We start from the raw sequence: 24,686 nt of genomic DNA, 5'->3' as shown, positions 1-24,686 counted from the left end.
AGCAAATCACATTTGGACTTGTGTTCATTGTGCTGTTGGCATTCAAATCCATGAAGCCGGGAAGAACCATGAGGTGGCTGTTGGCATCAGGGGCTTCTAACTATGTCATTCCCATCTGCACTTTTGTCCAAGAGGTTATCTGTGCCATCTGGTTGGGACTGTCTCCCCCCTTCATTGATGTAGACACACTTTGAGCCCAGGCATCGGCTCATCGTGTGTGACAAGGGTTCAGTAGCTGCGTTCTACTGTGTGCTGGGATACCTGGGTTCCTTGGCCCTGGTCAGCTTCTCCTTGTCCTACCTTGTCCGCACATGCCTGACACCTTCAATGAAGCCAAGTTCTTGACCTTCAGCATGCTGGTGTTCTGCAGCGTCTGGGTAACCTTTCTGCCTGTCTACCACGGTGCCCAGGGCAAGCTCATGGTGTATTTGGTGAAATACAGTGATTCAGTTTCATTCTTCTGCATGTTTCAACCCATTGTTTCCAACACCATTTGTTGAAGAGACTCTCCTTTCCCCATTTGATAGTCTGAGCCCCTTTGTCAAAGATTAGATGTCCATAGGTGTGGGGGCTCACTTCTGGGCTCTCAATTCTATTCCACTGGTCAGTATGTCTATTCATGTTCCAGTACCAAGCAGTTCTGATGACAATGGCCCTATAATACAATTTGAGATCTGGGAGTGTGATGCCTCCTGTTCTGTTCTTTCTTCTCAAGATTGTTTTGGCAATTCTAGGTCTTTTCTGGTTCCAGATAAACATTTGTAGCATTTGTTCTATTCTCCTAAAAATGTGCTTGGGATCTTGATTGGGATAGCATTAAATTTGTAGATGGCTCTGGGTAGTATATTCATTTTCATGATGTTAATTCTTCCAACCCATGAACATGGAATATCTTTCCACTTCTTTGTGTCTTTTTCAATTTCCTTGAGTAGTGACTCATAGTTTTCAGTATACAAGTCTTTCACTTCTTTGGTTAGGTTTATTCCTAGATATTTTATTGTTTTTGTTGCTACAGGAAAAGGAATTGATTTCTGGATTTCAATTTCTTCTAAATTAGTGTTTGCATAGAGGAATGCCACTGACTTTTGAATGTTAGTTTTGTAGCCTGACATCTTACTGTATTTGCTAATGATTTCCAAAAAGCTTCTTGCTGGATTCCTTAGGTTTTTCTGTGTATACTATCATGTCATCTGCAAATAGGGAGAGTTTGACTTCTTCTCTTCCAATCTGTATCCCTTTAACTCCTTGCTCCTGGCTGATTGCTATGGCAAGAACTTCCAAAACTATGTTGAATAGTAATGGTGATAGTGGGCAGCCCTTTCTAGTACCTGATCGGAGTGTAAATGCTTCCAGTTTTTCACCATTGAGTATGATGTTGGCTTTAGGTTTGCCATATATAGACTCCACTATCTTGAGGAATTTTCCATCTATTCCCATTTTTTGTAGTGTTTTGATCGTAAAGGAATGTTGTATTTTGTCAAAGGCTTTCTCCACATCAATTGATATTACCATGTGTTTTTTGGTCTTGCTTTTGTTATGAGTGAACTCATCCCATATTTATCCCTTCTCTCTCTCTCTCTCTCTCTCTCTCTCTCTCTCTCTCTCTCTCTGTCTCCTTTCTATTTTATCAGAGAGGGCAGAGTGAAATTGAGAGGAAAGGGGAAATAGATCTGGAGAGAATATTATCTGCAGATCTGCTTCACTGCTTCTAAAGTGTCCCTCTACAGTTAGGGTTATGAGGGCTCCAATCAGGTTCCTTGCATATGGTAATGGTATGTGCTCAGCTTGGTGCACCACTGATCAGCACCCTGATAAATGCTATAATACTTTTGTGTAAAGTAGTTTTTCTGCTTTATAGAGGGGCCAGCTTAATGTTTTTCTGTCAACAGGAAAATACAGTAGTTTGTACATGTGTAACATCTCTCACAAAAATATCTCTCTTTGTCTCTCTTTCTCTCCCCCTGTATTTCCCTCCTCTCTCCAGTTCTCTCTTTCCTCTCCAATAACAATAACAACAACAATAAAACAAGGGAATAAATAAATATTTTTTGAAAAAGAAAGAAACTCAAATCAGAACATCCCACAAAGTGAGCAACAGTGGTGAGTGCTGCGAACTGAGAGGGGAGGCCACTCTGTAGTGCTGCTGGTGTGCTTGTCTCTTATCTTACTCAAGTGTTTTTTAAATTTTTTTTATTTTCCCTGTCATTGTCCTTGTTTTCTATAGTCTCACAAACTCCTATTCAATTTATATGAGAGAAGACCAATGGATTGAATGTCTCAAACTTTTTGATGCATAGAAGTTTTTTAAATTTTGTTTTATTATCTTTATTTATTTATTGTATAGAGACAGCCAAAAATCAAGAGGGAAGGGAGGATATAGAGGAAGAGAGATAGAGAGAAACCTGCAACACTACTTCACCACTTGTGAAGCTTTCTTCCTGCTTGTGGGGACCGGGGACTGGAAGCTGGATTCTTGTGCATTGTAACATGTGTGCTCAACCAGGTGCACCACCACCCGGCCCAGAACTTTTTTTAAGGGAAAAGTGCAGTTTTATTTTTACTGCCATCTAGGTTATTGCTGCAATTCGGGATTCTATGATGCATACACTGCTCATAGTGGTCATTTCTTCCATTACTAGCTTTATTCCTTCCCTCGTTTCTATTATTATTATTATTATTATTATTAAGGAAAGTTTTTATTTTAGTATAACACTGAAAGAAATTGTGTTAAGGGGTTGAGTGGTGTCACACCTGGTTGAGCGCACATGTTACAGTGTGCAAGGACGCAGGTACAAGCCCCCAATCCCCACCTTTGGGGGAAAGCTTCAAGAGTGGTGAAGCAGTGCTACAGGTGTCTCTCTGTCTCCCTCTCTGTCTCCCCCACACTCTCAATTTCTGGCTGTCTCTATCCAATAAGTAAAGGGAATACAAATTATTTACAAATCGTGTTCAACAGTTATGTTATAGGCAGGGGAGATAGCATAATAGTTATACAAACAGACTCTCATGCCTGAGGCTTTGTAGTCCCAGGTTCAATCCCCACACCACCAGAAGCCTGAGCTGAGCAGTGCTCTAGTAAAGAAAAATAGAGTTTTATTATTTGAAATTCAAAACCTTATTAAAATTACTGCAACAACAAGGTAGGTCACCAGGCAGGGTGTCTGCTGCCAGTCATGTGACCCAGCTTGGAGCTTCACTCCCACTGCACTAGGGTAGCTGGTGTCTTGGTGTCTTTCCCTCTCCTGCTCTGTCTGAAAAAAATCACTCTGCGGCAGTGAAGACCTCTGAGCACAGAAGAAAAAAAATTTCAGAACGAAGAGGAATTAATTATTATTAATTCTTGACTTATGTGCTTGTTTATATGAATGGACTCAGAATTACAAATACAAAATGCAACAACTAACAACTAAATCTAAAGGCTATTATCAGGGCCAGGTGGTGACATACCTGAGTGAGTGTACATGTTATAATGCGCAAGGATCTAAGTTCGAGCCCCTAATCTCCACCTGCAGGGGGTAAGTTATGGGAGTGGTGAAGCAGTGTGATACAGGTGCCTTTCTTTCTTTTTTTAAATATTTATTTATTTACTTATTCCATTTTGTTGCCCTTGTTGTTTTATTCTTGTAGTGATTACTGTTGTTGTTATTGATGTCATTGTTGTTGGATAGGACAGGGAGAAATGGAGAGAAGAGGGCAAGACAGAGAGGGGCGGAGAAAGATGGACACATGCAGACCTGTTTCACCGCCTGTGAAGTGACTCCCTGCAGGCAGGGAGCCAGGAGCTCGAACCCAGATCCTTACACCAGTCCTTGCGCTTTGCTCCACCTGCACTTAACCTGCTGCGCTATTGCCTGACTCCCGATACAGGTGTCTTTCTGTCTCTATCTCCCTCTGCCCTCTCAATTTCTGATGTCCTCTATCCAATAAGGAAATGAATAAAGATAATTAAGAATAACACAGAAGAAAAACTAATATTAACCATAATATCCTGAGAAAATTCCCCTGGAGTGAGAGAGACAGCATAGTGGTTATGCAAACAAACTCTCATGCTTGAGGTGCCAGGTTCAATTCCTGTACCACAATAAGCCAGAACTGAGCAGAGCTCTGTGAAAGAAACAATAATGAAACATAAAATTCATCTGGAATACATGCTTGTTTTCTGCAAAGTACTAATGTAGTGAGCACTGAGGCATTCCCCTTAGTGGGACATAAATAAAAAGCCCATCTTGGGTGTGCTCTCTCCTCCCAACAAAAGACTGACAAGAATATTAAAGAATAGGAGAGGGAGGAGAGAGAAAAGGAGAGGGGAGTCAAAGAGACTCTAGAATTGTTCTACGCACATTCTTTTTAGTTTATATCTGCCACACGGCTCTATGCCTAATTTCTCACCACCCATCTCAAATTGAAGGCAGAAGATTCAGCCTGTGCCTAATGACCAAAAATTAGTATGAACTAATATGCCTACTCCTTCAGTCACCCTATTAGTAAATAATAAATTTAATCCAAATCCATGCCTAAGATGTTTAAAATGGAAATTACAGAATTTGTCTGTCTTTATGTGTGTTTAATTTCCTCGACTTGTTTTTTTCCCCCCTAACTCCATCTGATTCTCAACTTAATTTGCTATGGGCTGTCTTGAAGGGAATCAATGAAATACTTACTACTTCAAGACTCTGAAATTATCCAAAGTCTTTTGAAATTCATACCATCTGTAATGTCTAAAGGTGAACTCACAAGGTCTTGGGCCTTGTGGGAGAAGGGCCATTTGCCCAAAATAAAGGGGCACCAGCATAGGAGCATAGGAGCGATGACTTTCAGAAAGCATCTTATCTTTTTTTTTTTTTTTTGTACAGAAGAAGGTGGCCAGACCCAAAAAGAATTTAGCAGGTTGACACACCAGGTGGGGAATCTGTCTGTATTATTATTATCATGATGGTGATTGTGAGAGATGGTTAAGTCTTCTCTTCAAAAGAACATGAATATGACTTTTTAGTACAAAAATTCTTTTAATCTTTTGTTATCTGTGACCACCTGTGGCCAGCAGTGTTGTATTCTTTAGGTCAGCTCCTTGCAGTGCTTGCTAATCCTCCAGCAGAGACCCTCAGACTCTCTTCCTCCTTTTCTTATTTAGGCAATGGGGAGACTGTGAGCTCTGAACCCCATCCAGGGGTGGAGGAGACAGTTCTCCATTGGTATAAAAGATGGGAGTTCAAATATGATTACAATGTGCCTACTATCTATCTACAAAGTGGAGGACCCCTCCCCAACTCTTCATTTGCACTATTCCAGCATTTAGGTCCATGATTGGTCAACAATTTGTTTGACTTTGTATGTCAACTCTCTTTTCAGCCACCATGTTCCAGATGCCAGCAGGATGCCAACCAGACTTCCCTGGACAGACAACTCCTCCCCTGATAGCTTTCTTATTCTTTATCCCTCTGGGAGGATGGACCCAAGGTCATTGTGGGATGCAGAAGGTGGAAGGTCTGGCTTCTGTAATTGGTTCTCCGCTGAACATGGGTGTTGACGGGTGGATCCATACTCCCAGCCTGTCTCTCTCTTTCCCTAGTGGGGTGGGGCTCTGGGTAAGCAGAGCTCCAGGACACATTGGTGGGGTTGAAGCGGGATCCTTCCTCCATACCTTGCGCTTTGCGTCACCTGCGCTTAACCTGCTGTGCCACTGCCCCACTCCCTTAAACAAACTTTTGGGGGGGTTATGCGGTGGCTCTGGGGTGGGAGTGGGGGCTAGGGGGAATGAACCTGGGACTTCAGAGCCTCAAGCATGAGAGACTCTTTGCATAACCATTATGCTATCTCTCCCTCTTTAAATATTGTGTTTATTTGATGGAGACAGAAACATAGAGGGGAGGAGGAGATAGAGACATAAGACACCAGAGCCCGGTTTTACCACTGAAGCTTTCCCCCTGCAGGGGGGGGCAGGGGCTAGAACCTGGTGCCTTGTGTACTGTGTTGTGCGAGCTTACCCAGGTATACCACCGCCTTGCCCCCTCAGGAAACCCTCTCTAGCCCTTTTCTAGAACAAGAGGTGTAATCAGGTACAAAGGGCTCTTACCTGCCAGGCCTAGAATTCTGAGTGTTAGAAGTGAGTGAGGTCACAGTGAAGGAACAGTCACTGGGTTGGAGGTCACCCCTAGTGACAGCCAAGTTGCAGTGTGGCTTGGTCCATGACCAGGACAAGACCAGGCCCTCCCACCTCAATAGGCATCCCACCTGCGCCTGAGTGTAATGCCCTCCACTCCACGTCACTTGAGCTGACCTGACCATCACTGAATGTTTCCATCCCTCTTGTTCATTAACACCATCATCAGGGGAAGAGACCGTGACCTGAAGAAGAGGTTGAGGAGACAGGGGCCAGGCAGTAGCGCAGTGGGATAAGCGCACATGGCACGCAGTACAATAACCGGCATAAGGATGCAGGTTGGAGCCCCAGGATCCCCACCTGCAAGGGGGGTCACTTCACAGGCGGTGAAGTAGGTCTGCATGTGTCTATCTTTCCCCCTCTCTATCTTCTTCTCCTCTCTCAATTTCTCTCTGTCCTATCCAACAATGATAGCAATAACAACAATAAGAATCACTAAAACAAGGGCAACAAAAGGGAAAAAATAGCTTCCAGGAGCAGTGGATTTGTAGTGCAAGCACCGAGCCCCAACAATAACCCTGGGAGAGAGGGGGGAAAAACAGGCCTATAAACCAGTGTTATTTCAATTGAAAAAGAAGGGGAAGAAGACAAAGAAGAAGGGGAAGAAGAAGAAAAGAAGAGGAAGGGGAAAGAGAAGGGGAAGAAGAAGATGAAGAATGAGTAGTAGTAGTAGTTAGTCGGGTCTCCACGGACATGAGGAGACCATCCTCAAGCTGAGACGCTATTGGAGAGATGACACACAAGGGCCAGCACATCGCACTAGCAAAGCAGGACAAATTGACCTTCATCCATTTTGGAGTCTGAGGACTGGCCCTCAAGCTGAAAGGCCAAGGTCTCTGCAATCCACCTTTGTCTGGCTGGATAGGCTCTGTGGATGCTCTCAGACACGGCCCTCAGTCTGAGAGCAGACCCCCTGAGCACCACTTCTCATATTGACGATCACTTTGGAGACCTCAGGACATGGTTTTGTCCTGGTTTTGAGGACAAGCAGAAAGTGAGGACTGTGTCACTCTCAGTAAAAGGGAGGGGGTCCTCCTTGTGTTAAAGACCTCAGTGGTGTCTACCCACTTATTTGCAGTTGCCCTCCTGCTTTTGCTTGGGGATTTAGTACAAAACAGGGCTGCTGGTTTCTCTCTATCTCTCTCTATATATATCACCCCCTTTCTTCTCAAATTCTGGTTGTTTCTATTCAAAAATAAAGATAATTACAAAAAAAATAGAAATATATTACCAAGACAACAATATTGTAAACGAGTTCTCTTTAAACAGTAGAATAGTAAAGTTGACAAAAAGGAAAATACATAACCTTCTAGTCTTCACAGCACTGGCCTGTGTGAGGATATTCCTACTTGTTGAGCCTGTTTTAAATTTGCTCTCAGCAATCGTCATTGCTTCTGTGTAAAAGGAATGCCAACCGTGAAGAAATCTTAACGTACTCTCAAATATCTTTTTCATTCTTTCTGATAGAGACAGAGCATTTGAGAGAGAAGGGATACAGAGTCAGAGAGAGAAAGAGAGACACCTGCCCCCTGCTGGTGGGGAACAGCTCCTTTCTGTGCCCACGACTGAGTACATCCCCACCCAGACACTCAGTTCTCTTCTGAGCATGAGCCCAAGACCTGGGATTAGAAAGGCCTTCTGGGTATTCTTTACATGTATCAGATTTTAGAAAGCACACATTTCTCTACGATCTCTTGGCCAAAACTCCTCCTTCCAAATATTTATCTTCCAATTGCTTCTTCTACCTCTTCTTCATTGTCCACAATGATAGTTACCTGATTTCTGAAAGGTATCACAGCTACAAACTGATTTTTTTTTTAGTAATTTAATAACAAGATTGTGGCATAAAAGGGGTACAAGTCCATACACTTCCTACCACCAGAGCTTCATATCCCATCCTTTCTATTGAAAGTTCCCCTATTCTTTATCCCTCTGGGAATATTGACCCAGGATTATTATGGGGTGCAGAAAGTGGAAGATCTGTCTTCTGTAATTGCTTATCTGCTGGGCACGGTCATTGGCAGGTCGATCCATACCAACAGCCTATTTTTATTTTTCCCTTGTGGGGTAGGGCTCTGGGGAGGTGGGGCCTTTAGGACACATTGATGGGGTCGAATGTCCAGGCAAGTCTGGTTGGCATCATGGTAGCACCTGCAACTTGGTGGCTGAGTATTGGACCTGAAGGGTAGACATCCAATGTCTGGCATCTCTGGACACTGTCCCAGGTTAAAACATGTTGAGGTGGCACTGGTTGCACGGATTGGATTGAGATAGGCAGGTGCAGTATCAAATGATATGCTTCAAGGGAAGCATGAAAGAAAATGTGTCACGCCCCATTTTCCAGGAATGGAGACATTTGGTTTCTATAGAGAATGAGGAAGGTTCTTAGCTGTCTTAAGAAGGCAATAGATTTAAGAAGGCAATAGATAACTATTATTATAACCTATTTATTTGGGAACTTGGTTTACTTGAAAATCCCATGGATAGGATTTAGCGTACCGTACAAGACCTTAGCATGCTATTTACAACATTGCTCAGTTTTAGAAGAAGCAAATATATTATTTTTCACATTCTGTTAGGGAATTATCTGAGAGTTAAATTCTACAGTCAAGATTTTTTGCCTATTGTATAGTTTTTTTTTATTATTAACGTTAGTTTCTTGGACTATGACAGTCAGAAATTGAGAGAGAAGGGGGTGATAGAGAAGGAGAGAGACAGAGACACACCGCAACACTGCTTCAGCACTCGTGAAGTTTTCCCCCTTCAGTTGGCGATTGGGAGCTTGAACCTGGGTCCTTGGGCACTGTGACGTGCCACCAGCTGGTCCACATATATGTGCGTGTGTGTGTGTGTGTGTGTGTGTGTGTGTGTGTGTGTGTGTGTATTCCTTCCTTATGCTCATAGCTCAGCTGACTTGAGTTCTGAGTGGCAAATGAGTATGTCACTGAGGTGCCACTGAAGCCACTTATCACAAAACTATGCCAGTTCAGTCAAAGCTTGACCTAAATCTGGTAACTTGTTGATTATTTCTGAGTTATCAGGTAGATGGTTCTGGTTCTGACATTTACTGATAGTTGTCTTGCTCTCTATTTACTTTTCTGTAAAGATGCCTTTTGAGTTGCCCACCCCCATCCATCTCATTTTCCTAGGTGACATCTTTTTCAGTATTTTGAATTTTTACTGGTCTCATGACTGTATATAATTGTTAATATTGTCAGTATGAAGAGATCATACCTCTGTCCAATGTCCTATTTGATTTAGCACATAGTCCTTAATGCTGGACATATTAGAAAGTCAATTTGTATTAATGGTGTGGGTGAGTGTAATATAGCATAACAGGTAAGACTCAATAGACTTTCACTTGTGAGTAAAGTGACCACACAGTTACTGTGGTTAAACAGTTGTGTGGGTCAGACATGATAGGCCTAGACCTCCAATAGATCCCTTTCTCCACTGTCACTGGTCATATCCATCAGTAACAACACAATGGATCCCACTGTGAGTCCCCACAGGACCTTGCCCTCAATGTGGCTCAACAGTGGTAGAGAATGTGCCATCCTCCGAAGGTGCGGTGGATAACATACTCTATCTACCACCTGAGGAAGATGGGTCCTAAAATTGGTGCAACCTGGAACGTTTGGTTGTATAACCTAAATGCAATACTTTAATTCGCTAATTCTCAATCCCACATTTGTTCAGTAGTGTTCTGAAACATTCTGAGTTCCTTGCATTTTCATATCTGTTAGAATGGGGCTATCAGTTTGGATCCTAAGGAACTGTCTACAATGACGACATCGATGTATGCATGAAATGCAAGAGTGGAATTTGAAAAAAGTCACTTATTAAAACTATTTAGTTACCAAGACTTCAACAAAATATATGCCTCCAGTCTTTCTTCTTGATTCTAAGCCATACTTTGTATTTTTTATTTGCAAAAATTCAAATATTTTATCCATTTATTTCTAAACCCAGTACGTATTCTAGTTTTTTATTTAAATTTCTTTTTTATTAAATTTTTATATTTATTTTCCTTTTTGTTGCCCTTGTTGTTTTATTGTAGTTATTGTTGTTGTTGTTATTGATGTTGTCATTGTTGGATAGGTCAGAGAAAAGTGGAGACAGGAGAGGAAGACAGAGGGGATGAGACAAAGATAGACACTTGCAGACCTGCTTCACTGTCTGTGGAGCGACTCCCCTGCAGGTGGGGAGCCGGGGCTTCAACCAGGATCCTTATGCCCGTCCTTGTGCTTCGACCCATGTGCGCTGAAGCTGCTGTGCTACCACCGGACTCCCACATATTCTAATTTTAAATCTTTTACATTTTATCTATTTTAATTGAGGAAGTATTATAGCGTTTTATTTCATAGTGGGGTACTATATCATTCTAAGTTAGTTTTGCATACTGCTTTTTTTTTTTTTTGCCACCAGGGTTATCACTGGGACCCCGTGTCTGCACTATGAATCCACTGCTCCTGGAGGCCATTTTTTTCTCATTTTGTTGTTATTATTGTTATTGTTGACATTGTTATTGGACAAGGCAGAGAGAAGTCAAGAGTGAAGGGGAAGGCAGAAAGGGAGAGAGAAAGACAGACACCTGCAGACCTGCTTCACTGCTTTTGAAGCAACCCCCCTGCAGGTGGGGAGCCGGGGACTCGAACTGGGATCCTTACGGCTCTCCTTGTGCCTTGCACCATGTGCGCTTAACAGCTGTGCTAACTCCTGGCCCTGTATCTTGCTTCTTAATCCATCCAGGTGTTCTGACTATTTTGAGAGGTGAATGTAAGACATTTACATGTAGGGTGGTGATAGGTAAGTGCACTTGGCTTCTAGCTATTCTGCTTTTCCTTTGAGGTTCCTTTTATTGTTCCTGTTGACTTTTTTCCTTTCCTGTTTGCTCCTGCTTGATATTTTAAGTAGTTGATATTCCTTCGTTATTGTCTTTAATTTTGTTCTCCTATATCTTTATTTATTGGATAGAGACAGTCAAAGATTGAGAGGAAAGGGGAAGATAGAGAGAGACGGGGAGACACCTGCAGCCCTGCTCCACCACACGTGAAGCTTTCCTCCTGCAGGTGGGAACCAGGGGCTTGATCCCGGGTCCTTGTGGCCTGTTCTGTGTACACTGAACTAGGTGTGCCACTGCCTATCCTTTGGTGGTTCCCCACCTGCAGGGGAGTCGCTTCACTGGCAATGAAGCAGGTCTGCAGGTGTCTTTCTCTCCCCCTCTCTGTCTTCCCCTCCTCTCTACATTTCTCTCTGTCCTCTTCAACAAGAATGACATCAACAAAGACAACAATAAAACAAGGACAACAAAAGAGAACAAATAAATATTTTTTAAAAAAATTAATATAATTTACTGGCTTGGGAAACAGTTTCACAACTAGAGCACCAGACTTTCATGCTAAATGTTTCTTATTTGATCCCTGGTACCACCTGTGATGGGGAGGTGTTCTGACTTCTGTCTTCTTACTTCTCTCTGCTTCAAGTAAATAAGTCTCCTGCTATGTAACAAATAAAAACAGATCTTAAGTTAAAAAACACTCCAGTACCCTCCCTCTGTGTCAGGCTCATGGACATGAGTTCCATAAAGACACTCCATGACCTGGAAACACTGAAAAAAAGGAAAGTGTTACATCAGAACATAAATGCTGAGAACAGAACAGTTATTTTCATTTTACACCACAGTGGCATGCCACTCACTCCCAGATCTTACATGAAACCTCTAGTATTTTATGTTCCCTATATCTGCTTTCTTTTAATTATTTCAATTTTCTTTATTTATTGGACAGAGGTAGGCAGAAAATGAGACAGAGAGGGAGAGAGACAGTGAGACATCTGCAGCATGCCTCACCACTCATGAAGCTTTCCCCTTGCAGGTGGGGACCAAGGGACTTGAACCCAGGTCCTTGCACATTGTAACGTGTGTTCAACCAGATGTGCCACCACCTGACCCCTATTCTCTATATCTGTATCCCTTAAAATGATTATGTTGAAATCCCAGGGGCTCATTTAAATATAAGGATTTGGTGCTGATCTCCTCAGAGTCTGGGTCAGCATAGATCATCTTAGACAAGAGAGAGAGGGGCCAGTATGCACATTTATAACAAGTGGGGTGATAGAATTCAGTCTGCTACTTTTTAAAAATGTATTTATAAAAAGGAAACACTGACAAAAGCATAGGATAAGAGGGCTACAACTCCACACTGTTCCCACCACCAGAACTCCATTTTCCATCTCCTCCCCTGATATCTTTCCTATTCTTTAACCCTCTGGAAGTATGGACCCAGGGTCATTATGGGATGTAGAAGGTGGAAGGTCTGGCTTCTGTAATTGCTTCTCCACTGAACATGGGTGTTGGCAGGTTGATCCATACTCCCAGCCTGTTTCTTTCTTTCTCTAGTGGGTCAGGTCTTTGGAGAAGCAGGGTTCCAGGACTCTTTGTGGGGTCATCTGCCCAGGGAGGTCTGGTTGGTATCAACGCAGCATTTTGAACCTGGTGGCTGAAAAAAAAAGGTGACATATACAGCAAAATTGTTGACTAATCATGAACATAAAGGCTGGAATATTGCAGATAATGATTTGGGATCTCTGTTTTGAAGAGAGCTAGTAGGCTTATTTTAGTCATATTCCAACGGGTCCATGACTATACTAGTTTTTCCCTCAGCCTGACTTCTGATATGCAGGTGGATCCAGTTACTGTCTGGGGAGATGATGCTATGGCTGGAAAAAGGACCAGAAAGCTGGATCAGGGAAGTGAGTAGCTCCCAAATATGGGAAAGTTGTATAAATATTGTAGACTGTAAACCGCATTGATTTGATCTGTGGCCCATATTCAACTTAAGAGTCTATGTGACCTCTATATCCCTGTAGATCTAGTTCACATTCTGTACTCATGATAGGAGCCTTCCAAGATGCTCCAATTTCAGGACCCATCTTGGACCATTGGTAGAGTATGTTATCCAGAATAACTTTGAAGGGTGGAACATTGCTTAACATTGTTGAACCACATTGAGGGCAAGGTCCTATGGGGGGCCCACCAAGGGTTCTATTGTGTTGTTCCTGATGAAGATGACCAGTGACTATGGAGAGAGGGATCTATTTGAGTCCTAGGCCCATCATGTCTTTGTGAGACTCTCAAGACTCCCTGACTAGGGCCCCAGATGATGGGGTGGCCTGATAGCGACTAAAGAGTCATCATTAAAGTGTGCCCATCTCTTGACCTTATGCAGTCTGTTGCTTTTAATCATGACATCCAACCCCTACCCACATGAGTATTGAATGATTATCAAGCTCATGATTCTGTGGCATTGCAATTTTATGCTATTGTAATCCATCCTGAAAGACTTCCATAAACCATCAGAGAAAACAAAAGTCCTGGAGAAAGTTTGACTCAAACTCAGACCTGTCACACCCTGAAGGGCCCCTGAGACCTGTCCTGCCATAACAGCCCCAAACTCCTTGCAGAATCATGCACCTGTTTGGAGATTCACTTGCCCCCGAGTGAAATGACCCCTAGAGAATTAATTGATTTATTTTGGGCCTCTAAACTTGATGAAATCACAAATGCCAAGGGCGAAGGAGAATCCAAACACATTTTCCCAAAGTGGTTTTCACCAAAGTGACCAGAGTTGGGCAGGTGCAGAGCCCCAGGGCAGAGGGTTCCCAGAGCTCCTTCAAAGCACTACAGTGAAGCTGGTAAAAAGAAGGGACATTGAAAGCTGTTTGACACAGAATCACAGGGGCTGAAGTCTCTGCACTGTGACTCCTACATGGTCACCTTTAGGCCTTGCCTTTGTCCTGGGCTTAATCCAGCTCAAGCCCCCATAGACTTCATGGGCTTGAGAAAAGAACAGCAGTGCATTTCTGCTGTGGCACAGTTAGGGATACCTGTCCCAACCTGAATACTTAGCTGCAGGCCCCTGGATTGCCTTAATCTTTGTTACTCAACATATAGATGCACAGATAGGCACCTCCACTAACAAACAGTGCCATGCCATCCTTTCTGAACTGTCTTTTTCTTTTCCTTCAGTCTTTACCTCTATTTTGCAGCGTGGACGTGGACATTTCTCCCTGCCCTCTATTCCTGAAGCCTAGTGTTTACAGGGACGGGGACCTTCTGCTGGATGGCTTCTTCCCCCTCTACTCTTGGAAATCACAACTAGACCTACAACAACTCTATTGGCTGTCCAAGCCAATCCGAACTTCACCTGAATGGTAAATGATTCACTATTTTTAAAATTATTACCTTTCCTTATTGCCTAGAGACAGCCAGATACTTGAAAGGGAAGAGGGAGAGAGAAAGAGAGACACCTGCAACCCTGCTTCACCACTTGTGAAGCTTTCCCCCTGCAGGTGGGGACCAGGGGCTTGAACCCAGGTCCTGTGTACTGTAATGTGTGTGCTTAATCAGGTGCGCCCCCTTCCCATCCCATAATCCACTGTCTATGTGAGTGTGAGAAATATAATTGACAAATGTTTGCTCTCAGTTTTTCCTCTTTCCATTCTCTTAGTGTTTTCAACTAGTCGTTACTAATAGCTCAGGTTTGCATTTTGATGAATTCTCTTGAGCTTTCGTATCAAAGAAGTGCTTGTATAATCCAGAGTTACTCTTCATAGCTTTTATTTGTCTATTACAAATGCTGAGTTAAAATTTCTCAATACTGTCAGTCAAAGCAAAGTTTTTTTTTCTGTACTTACAAAGAAAGTATGCTGGGAACATTGTTAATTAATTAAGTTTTTTTCTTTTATTTTGTTTTATCTTTACACTTTGCTTAAACTATGTGCGTATATCTCTGGGCTTCTTAATTTGTTATATAAATATATTTTCCTGAATTTATGAAAATTACCTTGTAATATATAAATATATATACATATATATTTATATTTATAAAAAAGAGCTGGAGAGCAGAGTTTGATTTGCACATCAGGACTGAGAGACAAAATGCATCAGACCATTATTAATGTCCCCCCAAAGGGGATGTGTACTTGCATGGTGTATACCTTTCAATGAAGTCCTGCTAAATGTCTCCTACACCTCTTCCATAGTCTGCTTTTTCCTCTATTTATTGGGTATATGTGCATACGGTTGTGACAAATATAAACATCTGAAGGGTGCACAGAAATATAGACATCTTTGTGTACACATAAATATCCTCAGGGCATGCAAAATTGAATGATTTCTCTCCTAGAATGCTGACTACTCTATATCAGACCTGTAATCTCCAGCTCTAGTGATTATATCAGGTTCTGTGTTTACTCTGTAAATCCTGACCATATCCAAAGGATATAGGCATAGTTAGGGATATCAGATAAGGCCTTTGTTAGCTTGAAGGTCTTTTGAACTGTTATCTGGGTCTACCTTGAGATTAGACAAACACCATAGAGGCTGGAGAAGAAGCTAGAGTGACAGCAAAGAATTTCTCACATGTCTGGCATAATACCTGTTAGTAATTAAAAAAAAAAAAAAAAAAAAAAGTTCAGCAGAAAAGTAATAGGCATTGAATTGCAAGGGTCCGTAAAGAAATCAAGGGCTCTTCAATAGTGTTCTTACTGTGTATCCTTACAAAAAAGATTCTAATCACTTACGGAAAATGATTTCTTCTCAATTTAAAGGTGGGTTAACACATATAATTTTCTCTTTTGCTTTGAAACAGTTTTCAGAATGTCTTATTGGAGAAGTTAGTGGTTGACAGTACAGTTGTCATGTAAATACAATCTCTCATCTCCCTATGAGAGGCGGTTTGGTACCTGCAAGACACTCTCTGCCACCCGAAGGTCTTTGTTCCCACTATACACACACTAGGACATCAACTCCCCTTCCTCCATTTCTTCCCCTGTCTCCTAAGAAGATTTTGCTTTGGTGCAATAGCTTTCCTGAAGACATGGGAGATGTGGGTTTCACAGATACTCTGCTTTCTATCTCCCCCAGACAGGTGAGGGCACACTACACATCCACCAACTTATCATAATTCTGCATCAATGTCTATTTGATTCCCATCATCTCTCCTTCATCCTTTACAGAAGTTTTGTATCTAAAATGAAATAATAATAAAATTTTACATTCTGCATCCCATATTGACCCTCGGTCCCTACTCCCAGAGGGTTAAAGAACAGGGAAGCTATCAGGGGAGGGGATGGGATATGATGACAAAAACTGTGTGGAGTTGTACCCCTCTTATCCTATGGTTCTTGCGAGTGTTTCATTTTTAGAAATAAAAATTTGAAATACATATATATATATATAACAGTAATGAATTTAGAATGCCAGCAATCAATTGAGATTAGAAAAGAAGTGTAGAATAAATAATAGTGTAGAACTAAACTAAATAAATGTTTGGTAATATGGTGAATTAACACTAAAGGGATAGAGGTAGAAAAGAAAAATCCCTAACTCTATTTTCTCTGTGTTATATTTTTTAATTTCAATAAATATAATGGTTTCATAAAAAAATTCACAAATTTTCCTAGTCTTATTTAAGTATTATCTCTGAATGAAACTTATTAGTTCCCTGCAGGCTTATTCTTGTAACATGGTCATCTTTTCTTAAGCTGAGTAATATATATTCTGAATATGTAACACAATTTCACTCATAACTTACTTGCTGTTGAATATTTAGGCTTCCAAAACAGAGCTACTCCATGCAGCATGATGGTGAACATTGACATTGGTCGTCACCTTCAGATAAGTGGTCAGATAATTGGGTGTTTTCTGGAATACTTAATACTTTGTGGAATCTCCAAGCCATTTTCCAAATGGACTGGACTAATATATGATCCCAACAACCATGTCCTCACCTTTTTCCCCACGTCTTTGCCACTAACTGTTTTATCCTTTTTAATATATGGCATTCCTAAAGTTGTGAAATGTTAATTCGCTGTTATCTTAATTTGTACTTACTGGATAATCACTTATTTTGACAATTTTTTTCTGTGTTTTTGGACATCTGAATCTCATCTTTGGTGAAAGGGTTGTCTAGATCTGTTCTTCTTAAATGCTGTTATATATATTTGAGTGGTGTGGGTTCTTAAGTATATTGCCTATTAGCTCTTTGTTGAATATGTTGGATACAAAATGGTCCCATTCATATCATTTAATTTTTTTTATATATATAAAGTGGAAACACAAGCAAGACCATAGATAAGAGGGGTACATTTCCCACACATTTCCCACCACCAGAACTCCATACCCCATCCCCTCCCTTGATAGCTTTCCTATTCTTTAACCCTCTGGGCGTAGGGACCCAGAATCATTGTGGGATGCAGAAGGTGGAAAGTCTGGCTTCTGTAATTGCTGCCCCGCTGTACATGGGCATTGACACATTGATCCATACTCCCAACTGGTCTCTGTTTTCCTAGTGAAAAGAGCTCTGGGGATGTGGGGCTCAAGGATACACTGGTGGTGTCATCTGTCCAAGGAAGACCGATTGGCATCATGGTAGTGTCTGGAACCTGATATCTTCTTGCGTTGGTAATGGCTTATCTTGTCATGCAAAATTTTGTCAGTTTGATGTACTCGTATTAGTATATTCTTTTATTTAAGTCTGTGAAAATACTTCTGAAGCAGACATCTTAGAGAGTTCAACTACTGTTTTCTGCTATATTCATGAATCATTTCTGTCTGTTGGTGGTGATGTGTATTGCACTGAGGAACACATAGCCTGCGGCAAGGTCGTTTTTTTTTTTTTCTAGAACAAGATTTTTATTTTATTTATTTATTTTTTTTTTTAATTTTTTATTTAAGAAAGGATTAGTGAACAAAAGCATAAGGTAGGAGGGGTACAACTCCACACAATTCCCACCACCCAATCCCCATAACCCACCCCCTCCCATGATAGCCTTCCCATTCTCTAGCCCTCTGGGAGCATGGACCCAGGGTCGTTGAGGGTTGCAGAAGGTAGAGGGTCTGGCTTCTGTAATTGCTTCCCCGCTGAACATGGGCGTTGACTGGTCGGTCCATACTCCCAGTCTGCCTCTCTCTTTCCCTAGTAAGGTGTGTGTCTGGGGAAGCTGAGCTCCAGGACACATTTTCTTTTAATTTTATTGAATTAATAATGATTGGCAAGACCATAGGATAAGAGGGATACAATTCCATAGAGTTTGCACAACCAGAACTCCATATTTTATCCCCTCCACTGGAAACTTTGTTATTCTTTAACCCTCTGGGAGCATGGGCCCAGGATCATTATGGGATGCAGAAGGTGGAAGGTCTGGCTTCCGTAATTGCTTTTCTGCTGGACACGAATGTTGGCAGGTCCATCCATACTTCCAGCCTATTCTATCTTTCCCTAGTGGGGTAGGGATCTGGAGTGGTGGGGTTCCAGGACGTATTGGTGATATCAACTACCCAAGGAAGTCAGATTGGCATCATGGTAGGATCTTCAGCTTGGTGGCTGAAAAATCAGTAAGATAGAAAGCAGAACAATTTGTTTAATAACCAGGAGTCTAAAGGTAAGCCTAGAGCAGATGATATTTGGGGGGGGTCTCCGTTTTGGAAAAAGCTGGGGAGTCTATTTGAGGTATATTCCAAGGGGCTCATGGCATTACTAATTTTTGCCTGAGACTGATAGCTACCATGTTGCCAATCTGACTTCCCAGGGTAGACGACATCACCAATGTGTCCTGGAACCCCATCACATTCTGTGGTCATAGCTAGGAATATTCCAGGCTTTACTTATTTGCAGGACCCATCTTCCTCAATGGGTAGAGTATTTTGTCCACCACCCATCGGAGAATGGGGTAATCACTTTAATTATTTTTTTTGATTCCACACATGAGTGAAATCTCCCAGTATTTTTCACTCATGTCTTTACTTATTTCACTAAGTTATGTCACCTGCAATTCCATCCTTTATTATTTTTTTTCTCAAAAAGGATGCAATTTCTTTAGTGATTACAGAGTAGTGTCCCATGAACAAAATAACCCATACCTTATTTAGCCAATTATATGCTAATGGGAATTTAGGCTGTTTCCACTTTTTGGCAATTGTAAATAGTGCAGGTATCACTATATATAAGGGTGCATATGTCCCTTTAATAGTGTTCATTTTATTTTAATTTTGCCAACTGTGGATACAGGTACAAAATGCAATTATATGTGGGTCTGACTTCCCCTTTGTATGTGTGTTTTAATAGACACAGTGTGATGTATGAATTAAAATTCACTACATTATAATGTAATCAGACTCAGCAGCAATGCTGTTCAGTAACATTTTGACCAAAATATTTTAAATATAGGAGACATAATAATAAAATATCTACAACACAGATTACCAAAAGTGAGAGAATATTTTTGTATGCCAGAAATTTAAAATAGTTTGCATTTACTATTTTGTGGAGGAGCTCATCTGCTTGAGCACACATGTTACAGTGCACAAGGACCCAGGTTTGAGACCCTGGTGCCCACCGATGGGGGGGGAAGCTTCAGAAGTGGTGAAGCAGGGTTGCAGGTATCTCTCTGTCTCTGACTCTCTTTATCTCTCTCTCCTTCCCTCCCAATTTATGACTATTTCTATCAAATAAATAAACAAAGATAATATTCTGTGGAGATTTTAAGTGCTCATGAATGTTTAATTAACTATCAGTCTCTGATAGCTTAAGAGATATCTCTGAGTTAATAACTTTAAAATTTATTTTAGATCTTTGTTCATTTTTTTGGATAGAGACAGCCAGAAATTGAGAGGAAGGGGGAGATAGGGAGACAGAGAGACACCTGAAGCCTTGGATCACCACTTGTGAAGCTTTCCCCCTGCAGGTGAGGAGTGGGGGCTTGAACTTGGGAAATAGCGTAATGTAACACACATGCTCAACCAGATGCGCCACCACCCAACCCCGAGTTCAATAACTTGATCGTTGTCTCTCATGCTGTGTTTCCCATTCAGGTGGGAGTTGCACAATTATCATTACGTTCTGGCCTTTCTCTTTGCCATTGAAGAGATCAACAAGGACCCCCGTCTGCTGCCTAATTTCACACTCGGTTTCAATCTCTACAACGCCTTTAATAAAAATGCCAAGCCTTTGGAGAACATCTTCTTTTGGTTCTCAGGAGGGAATCAGACTGTCCCTAATTATAGCTGTCAGAAACAAAGCAAATCTGCCGCCATTATTGCAGGAACCACAGCAGAATTCTCATCAAATATTTCACCACTTTTGGAACTCTACAAAATCCCACAGGTAAGAGAGTTTTACATTCGATGTATATAGTTGAAAACTCCCAATTGGCCTTTCTTATCCCTTATGAAAAGAAAAAAAATGTGTGTCTTGTTCAGAATCAAGAGAAAATATCTCTGGTAATTCTACTATGGAATTCTTTTTAATGTTTACTTATTCATCTTTTTAAATATATATTTTATTTTTCCCTTTTGTTGCCCTTGTTGTTTAACATTGTCGTGGTTATTGGTATTGTTGTTATTGGATAGGACAGAGAGAAATGGAGAGAGGAGGGAAAGACAGAGAGGCAGAGGAGAAAGACAGACACCTGCAAACCTGTTTGACCTCCTGTGAAGTGACTCCCCTACAGGTGGGGAGCCAGGACTCCAGCCGGGATCCTTTCTCCAGTCCTTGTGCTTTGCGCCACATGCACTTAACCCACTGCGCCACTGCCTGACTCCCTACTTATTCATCTTTATAAGAAGAGAGAAAGCAAAATCACTGCCTAACTCCAGAATACGCAGAATTCATCTTTTTGTGTGTGTGTAAGAGTGCATTGGCATTCTATTCAGTAATCTTTTTGAATGTCAAGTTCTTCTTTTATTATCTTTATTTATTTATTGGACAGAGATAGCCAGAAATAGAGAGAAAGGGGGGAGATGAAGAGATAGGGAGAGAGACAGAGAGACACCTGCAACACTGCTTCACCACTTGTGAAGCTTTTCCTCTGCAGGTGGGGACTGGGGGGCTTCAACCCGGATCCACGCGCATTGTAATATGTACACTCAACCTGGTGCATCATCACCCGGCCCCTACTCAGTATTTTTTTTGTAATTATACAGTACAGTGTTATCGACTACAGTCATCACATATTTTAGTCTCTCAAGCCTTTTTCATCTTATTATGTAAAGCTTGTACCTTTTTGCCAAACTTTCCCTATTTTCCCGCTTCCCAGCTGCTGGCAACTATTTTTCTATTTCTGTTTCTATATGATCTCCTTTTTCTTCTTCTTCTTCTTCTACTTCTTCTTCTTCTTCTTCTTCTTCTTCTCCTTTTTTCACAAATAACGATATTTTGCAGAATTTCAGTCCCCCCCAACTTATTTCAATAAGGACAATGCCCTCATGTTCCATCCATGCTGTCATAAGTGCCAGAGCTTCCTTCTCTCCCACACATAGTACTTATTGCATGTAGAACAGAATTCATAGCTTCATTATTCTTTCTGCAAGAAGCTTATTTCTTGGGTGCTGTGACTAATGCTGCTATCAGCACGGTAGTGTGATTATCTCTTTGATAGTTTGATTTCCTTTAGTTTGAATATACAGATGTATATCCCAGAAGTAGTAGTACTGGAACATGGTATTGTTTTTAATTTCTTTAAATAACTTTCATACTGTTTGAATAGAATTTATATCAAGTTACATTCCCATAAGCAATGCACAGCAATTCCTTTTCCCCAAATCCTCACCAATACTTGTTATTGGCTTTTTCGGGGGTGGCCATTCTAACAGGAATTAGGTACATATATTCAGCAAAAATTAAATGTTAAGAGAATTCAAGTTTAAGACTTCAGTATTCAGGGTCTGGGCAGTGGTGCACCTGCCTGAGTACACACATTACCATACACAGGGTTACAAGTTCAAGCACACCATTACCCTCCACAAGGGGTGCAGCTTCCCAAGTAGTAGAGCATTGCTGCAAGTTGTCTGTTTCTCTCTCCTGTTATTTTTCCCTACTTTTCTCTGTCTCTAAAAAAGAATAAAAAGAATTTGAAGATGGAGGATCAGAAGGAGAAGAAGAAAAGAAGAAGAAGAAGAAGGAGGAGGAGGAGGAGGAGGAGAGGAAGAAGAAGAAGAAGAAGAAGAAGAAGAAGAAGAAGAAGAAGAAGAAGAAGAAGAAGAAGAAGAAGAAGGAGAAAAGAAGAGGAGGAAGAAGAACAAAAGAAGAAAAAGAAGAAGTAAAGAAGAAGAGGGTGAAGAAGAAGAAGAAGGAGGAAGAAAAGAAGAAGAAGAAGAAGAAGGAGAAAAGAAGAGGTGGAAGAAGAAAAAGAAGAAGAAAAAGAAGAAGTAAAGAAGAAGAGGATGAAGAAGAAAGGAAGAAGGAGGAAGAAAAGAAGAAGAAGGAGGAGGAGGAGGAGGAGGAGGAGGAGAAGAAAGACGGAGAAGGAGAATAAGAAAAAGACAGTAAGGGAGAAATAAATGGAAAAAAGATTTAAAAAATTGAATTGGTTGTGCAGACTGTCAAACCCCAGCTATAATCCTGATGGCAAAAATGAAGTGTTGATATTTTGTGTTATTGATTAAAGAAGATACTAGATAAGCTAGGAAAAAAGTCTATATTTAAGGGGAAAAATGGTGGTGCATCTGGTTAAACACAAAAATTATGATGTGCAGTGGTCCTGGTTCAAGCCCCAGGTAGGTCCACACCTGCATGGAGCAAGCTTCACACCCCACGGGACTGCCGGAGACCTTGGAATGTATTAACTCAAGCCCTGTATACTGAAAATAGGCCAGCTCCTTTGCCATTGGATTATGGCATTATTCACTGAGAGGAAGGATAAAAATAAACATACTCTACCACTAAAATAAATGGGCCAACATACTCTACCACAAAAAGAAGTGCAGACTAGAATGTTGCTCACCATGACCACATACTATGGAGTTCTGGTGGTGAGAATTGTGTGGAAGTGTACCACTCTTATCCTGTAGTCTTGTCAATATTTCCATTTTATTAATTAAAATTAAAAAATAATAATAATAATAAATGAGATAGATTTAGATTTAGATTTAAAGATAGATTTAGATTTAAAGTTAAACCCAGAAGAAACAAGAAGCACTCATTTATCTCTCTATTAATAGTACTTTCCATTCCTGATTGCTTACCTTTTTATAAAAACATATCCACAGCAAAGAGAACTAACTGACCATTATAGACTGTAAGCTTTCCAGATTGTGTCTAGAAGTCAGTAACTGGCCTATGTTGATATCCAAATAGATAGTCATCTTGCTTCAATCTGCACAGTCAGAACTATCTCTACGAATTCAGTGATCTTTAACCACATTTAAACCACTGTTGACATACCCTCTCTGACAGCATCTACAGATAAATTTTCTGAGAGTTCTAAATGAACACATGCAGCTTGACATCTGAGATTGCACTTCTAGCTTACTCAATTCGAGATATGTTCTAACTAGGAGATTATTGATGATAAAATTCAAGAGAATGCTTGCTCAGGGTTGTTTTTCTTTCAAATTCAGATGATAGATTATATTATTTAATACAAAAATGCTAATAGGGTGGGTGGTGGTGCACTATGAATCCACTGCTCCCGGAGACCATATATTAAGTTTGTTGCCTTTATTGTTATTATTGTTATTGTTATTATTGTTGTTGCTGTTGTTGTTGGACAGGACAGAGAGAAACTTAGGAGGGAAAGAAATAGAGGGGGAGAGAAATACAGACCTGCTTCACTGCTTGTGATGAGAAATCTTCTGAGAGCTTGATGATACTGCATCTGTCCGTCCATATCCTTCTTTTCCTGCGAACATGCAATATTTTCATCTTGTCCTTGTTTTGGGATAGTTTTACTCTGATATGCTTTCATTCACATGTATTTAGATTCACAAATATGGGTGTTTGTTCCATTTCCTGGATGTCTGTGATTTCAACATTATTCAGCTGTGAAAAGTTTCTGCTATGATCTCTTTAAATGTGTTCTCTGCTTCTTTACCCCTTTCTTCTTCTTCTTCAAGGATCTGAATGACTCTCACTTTTGTCCTTCTTATGTAATCTGCAATTTTACAGAGAATCATTTCCTTTTTTGAGTCTTCTCTAGAAGATTTACCTTTATGAGGCTTTTTAACTTTTTATCATGATTTCCTCTTCTCAACCTAATTTAGTCTACTTCCTAGCATGCTATCTGAGTCAGAACTGCATTCAAAGTGTACCTTACACAGTATTGCTCCTTTTTCACTTGTTATTTTATTTATTCAAACTTTATACCACTTTCAGTTTGTAGTTCTTCTACTGTGTCTATAATTTTTGGTGAAATGATCTCTGAATTCTTGAGTATGTTCTGCATCTTAAGTTTAGATTATTTTATTGCTTTCATAATAAGTTTTGTAAATTCTATCTCTGACATTTTACCAGATCTATTTTTATAGGTTTGATTAAGAGTTTATTGCAAATACTTATGGCCATCTCAATGTTTTAATTTAATGGTGATTACTGCCTATAGTGGGGTCACATTGTCTTCATAAACCACATGGAGTAAGGGTAAAATTTGCCATCCAACTACTGAATCTAATACCTGGAGAATGCCATCATCATTTCTTCTTGAAAATGCACTTATTAAAATGTCAGGCATGGAAAACGACTCATTT

At 40.7% G+C, this 24,686-nt stretch overlaps 1 protein-coding gene across 1 annotated transcript in view; it reads left to right on the top strand.

Moving 5' to 3' along the window:
- The first annotated feature begins 311 nt into the window (after positions 1–311).
- Positions 312–24,686, top strand: part of LOC103122228 (vomeronasal type-2 receptor 116-like) — a 63,054-nt gene continuing 38,679 nt past the window's right edge. Inside the window, exons 1-7 of the mRNA XM_060182205.1 lie at positions 312–431; positions 7,026–7,154; positions 7,540–7,592; positions 7,830–7,949; positions 14,210–14,374; positions 15,814–15,864; positions 20,037–20,328. Coding sequence (XP_060038188.1) covers positions 312–431; positions 7,026–7,154; positions 7,540–7,592; positions 7,830–7,949; positions 14,210–14,374; positions 15,814–15,864; positions 20,037–20,328 — 930 coding nt within the window. The remainder of the gene's footprint in view (positions 432–7,025; positions 7,155–7,539; positions 7,593–7,829; positions 7,950–14,209; positions 14,375–15,813; positions 15,865–20,036; positions 20,329–24,686) is intronic.

Source organism: Erinaceus europaeus, chromosome 23, assembly GCF_950295315.1.
Source record: "Erinaceus europaeus chromosome 23, mEriEur2.1, whole genome shotgun sequence".
Taxonomy (NCBI): domain Eukaryota; kingdom Metazoa; phylum Chordata; class Mammalia; order Eulipotyphla; family Erinaceidae; genus Erinaceus; species Erinaceus europaeus.
The sequence above is the reverse complement of the archived record's forward strand: the minus strand, read 5'-3'. Positions and strand labels throughout refer to the sequence as shown.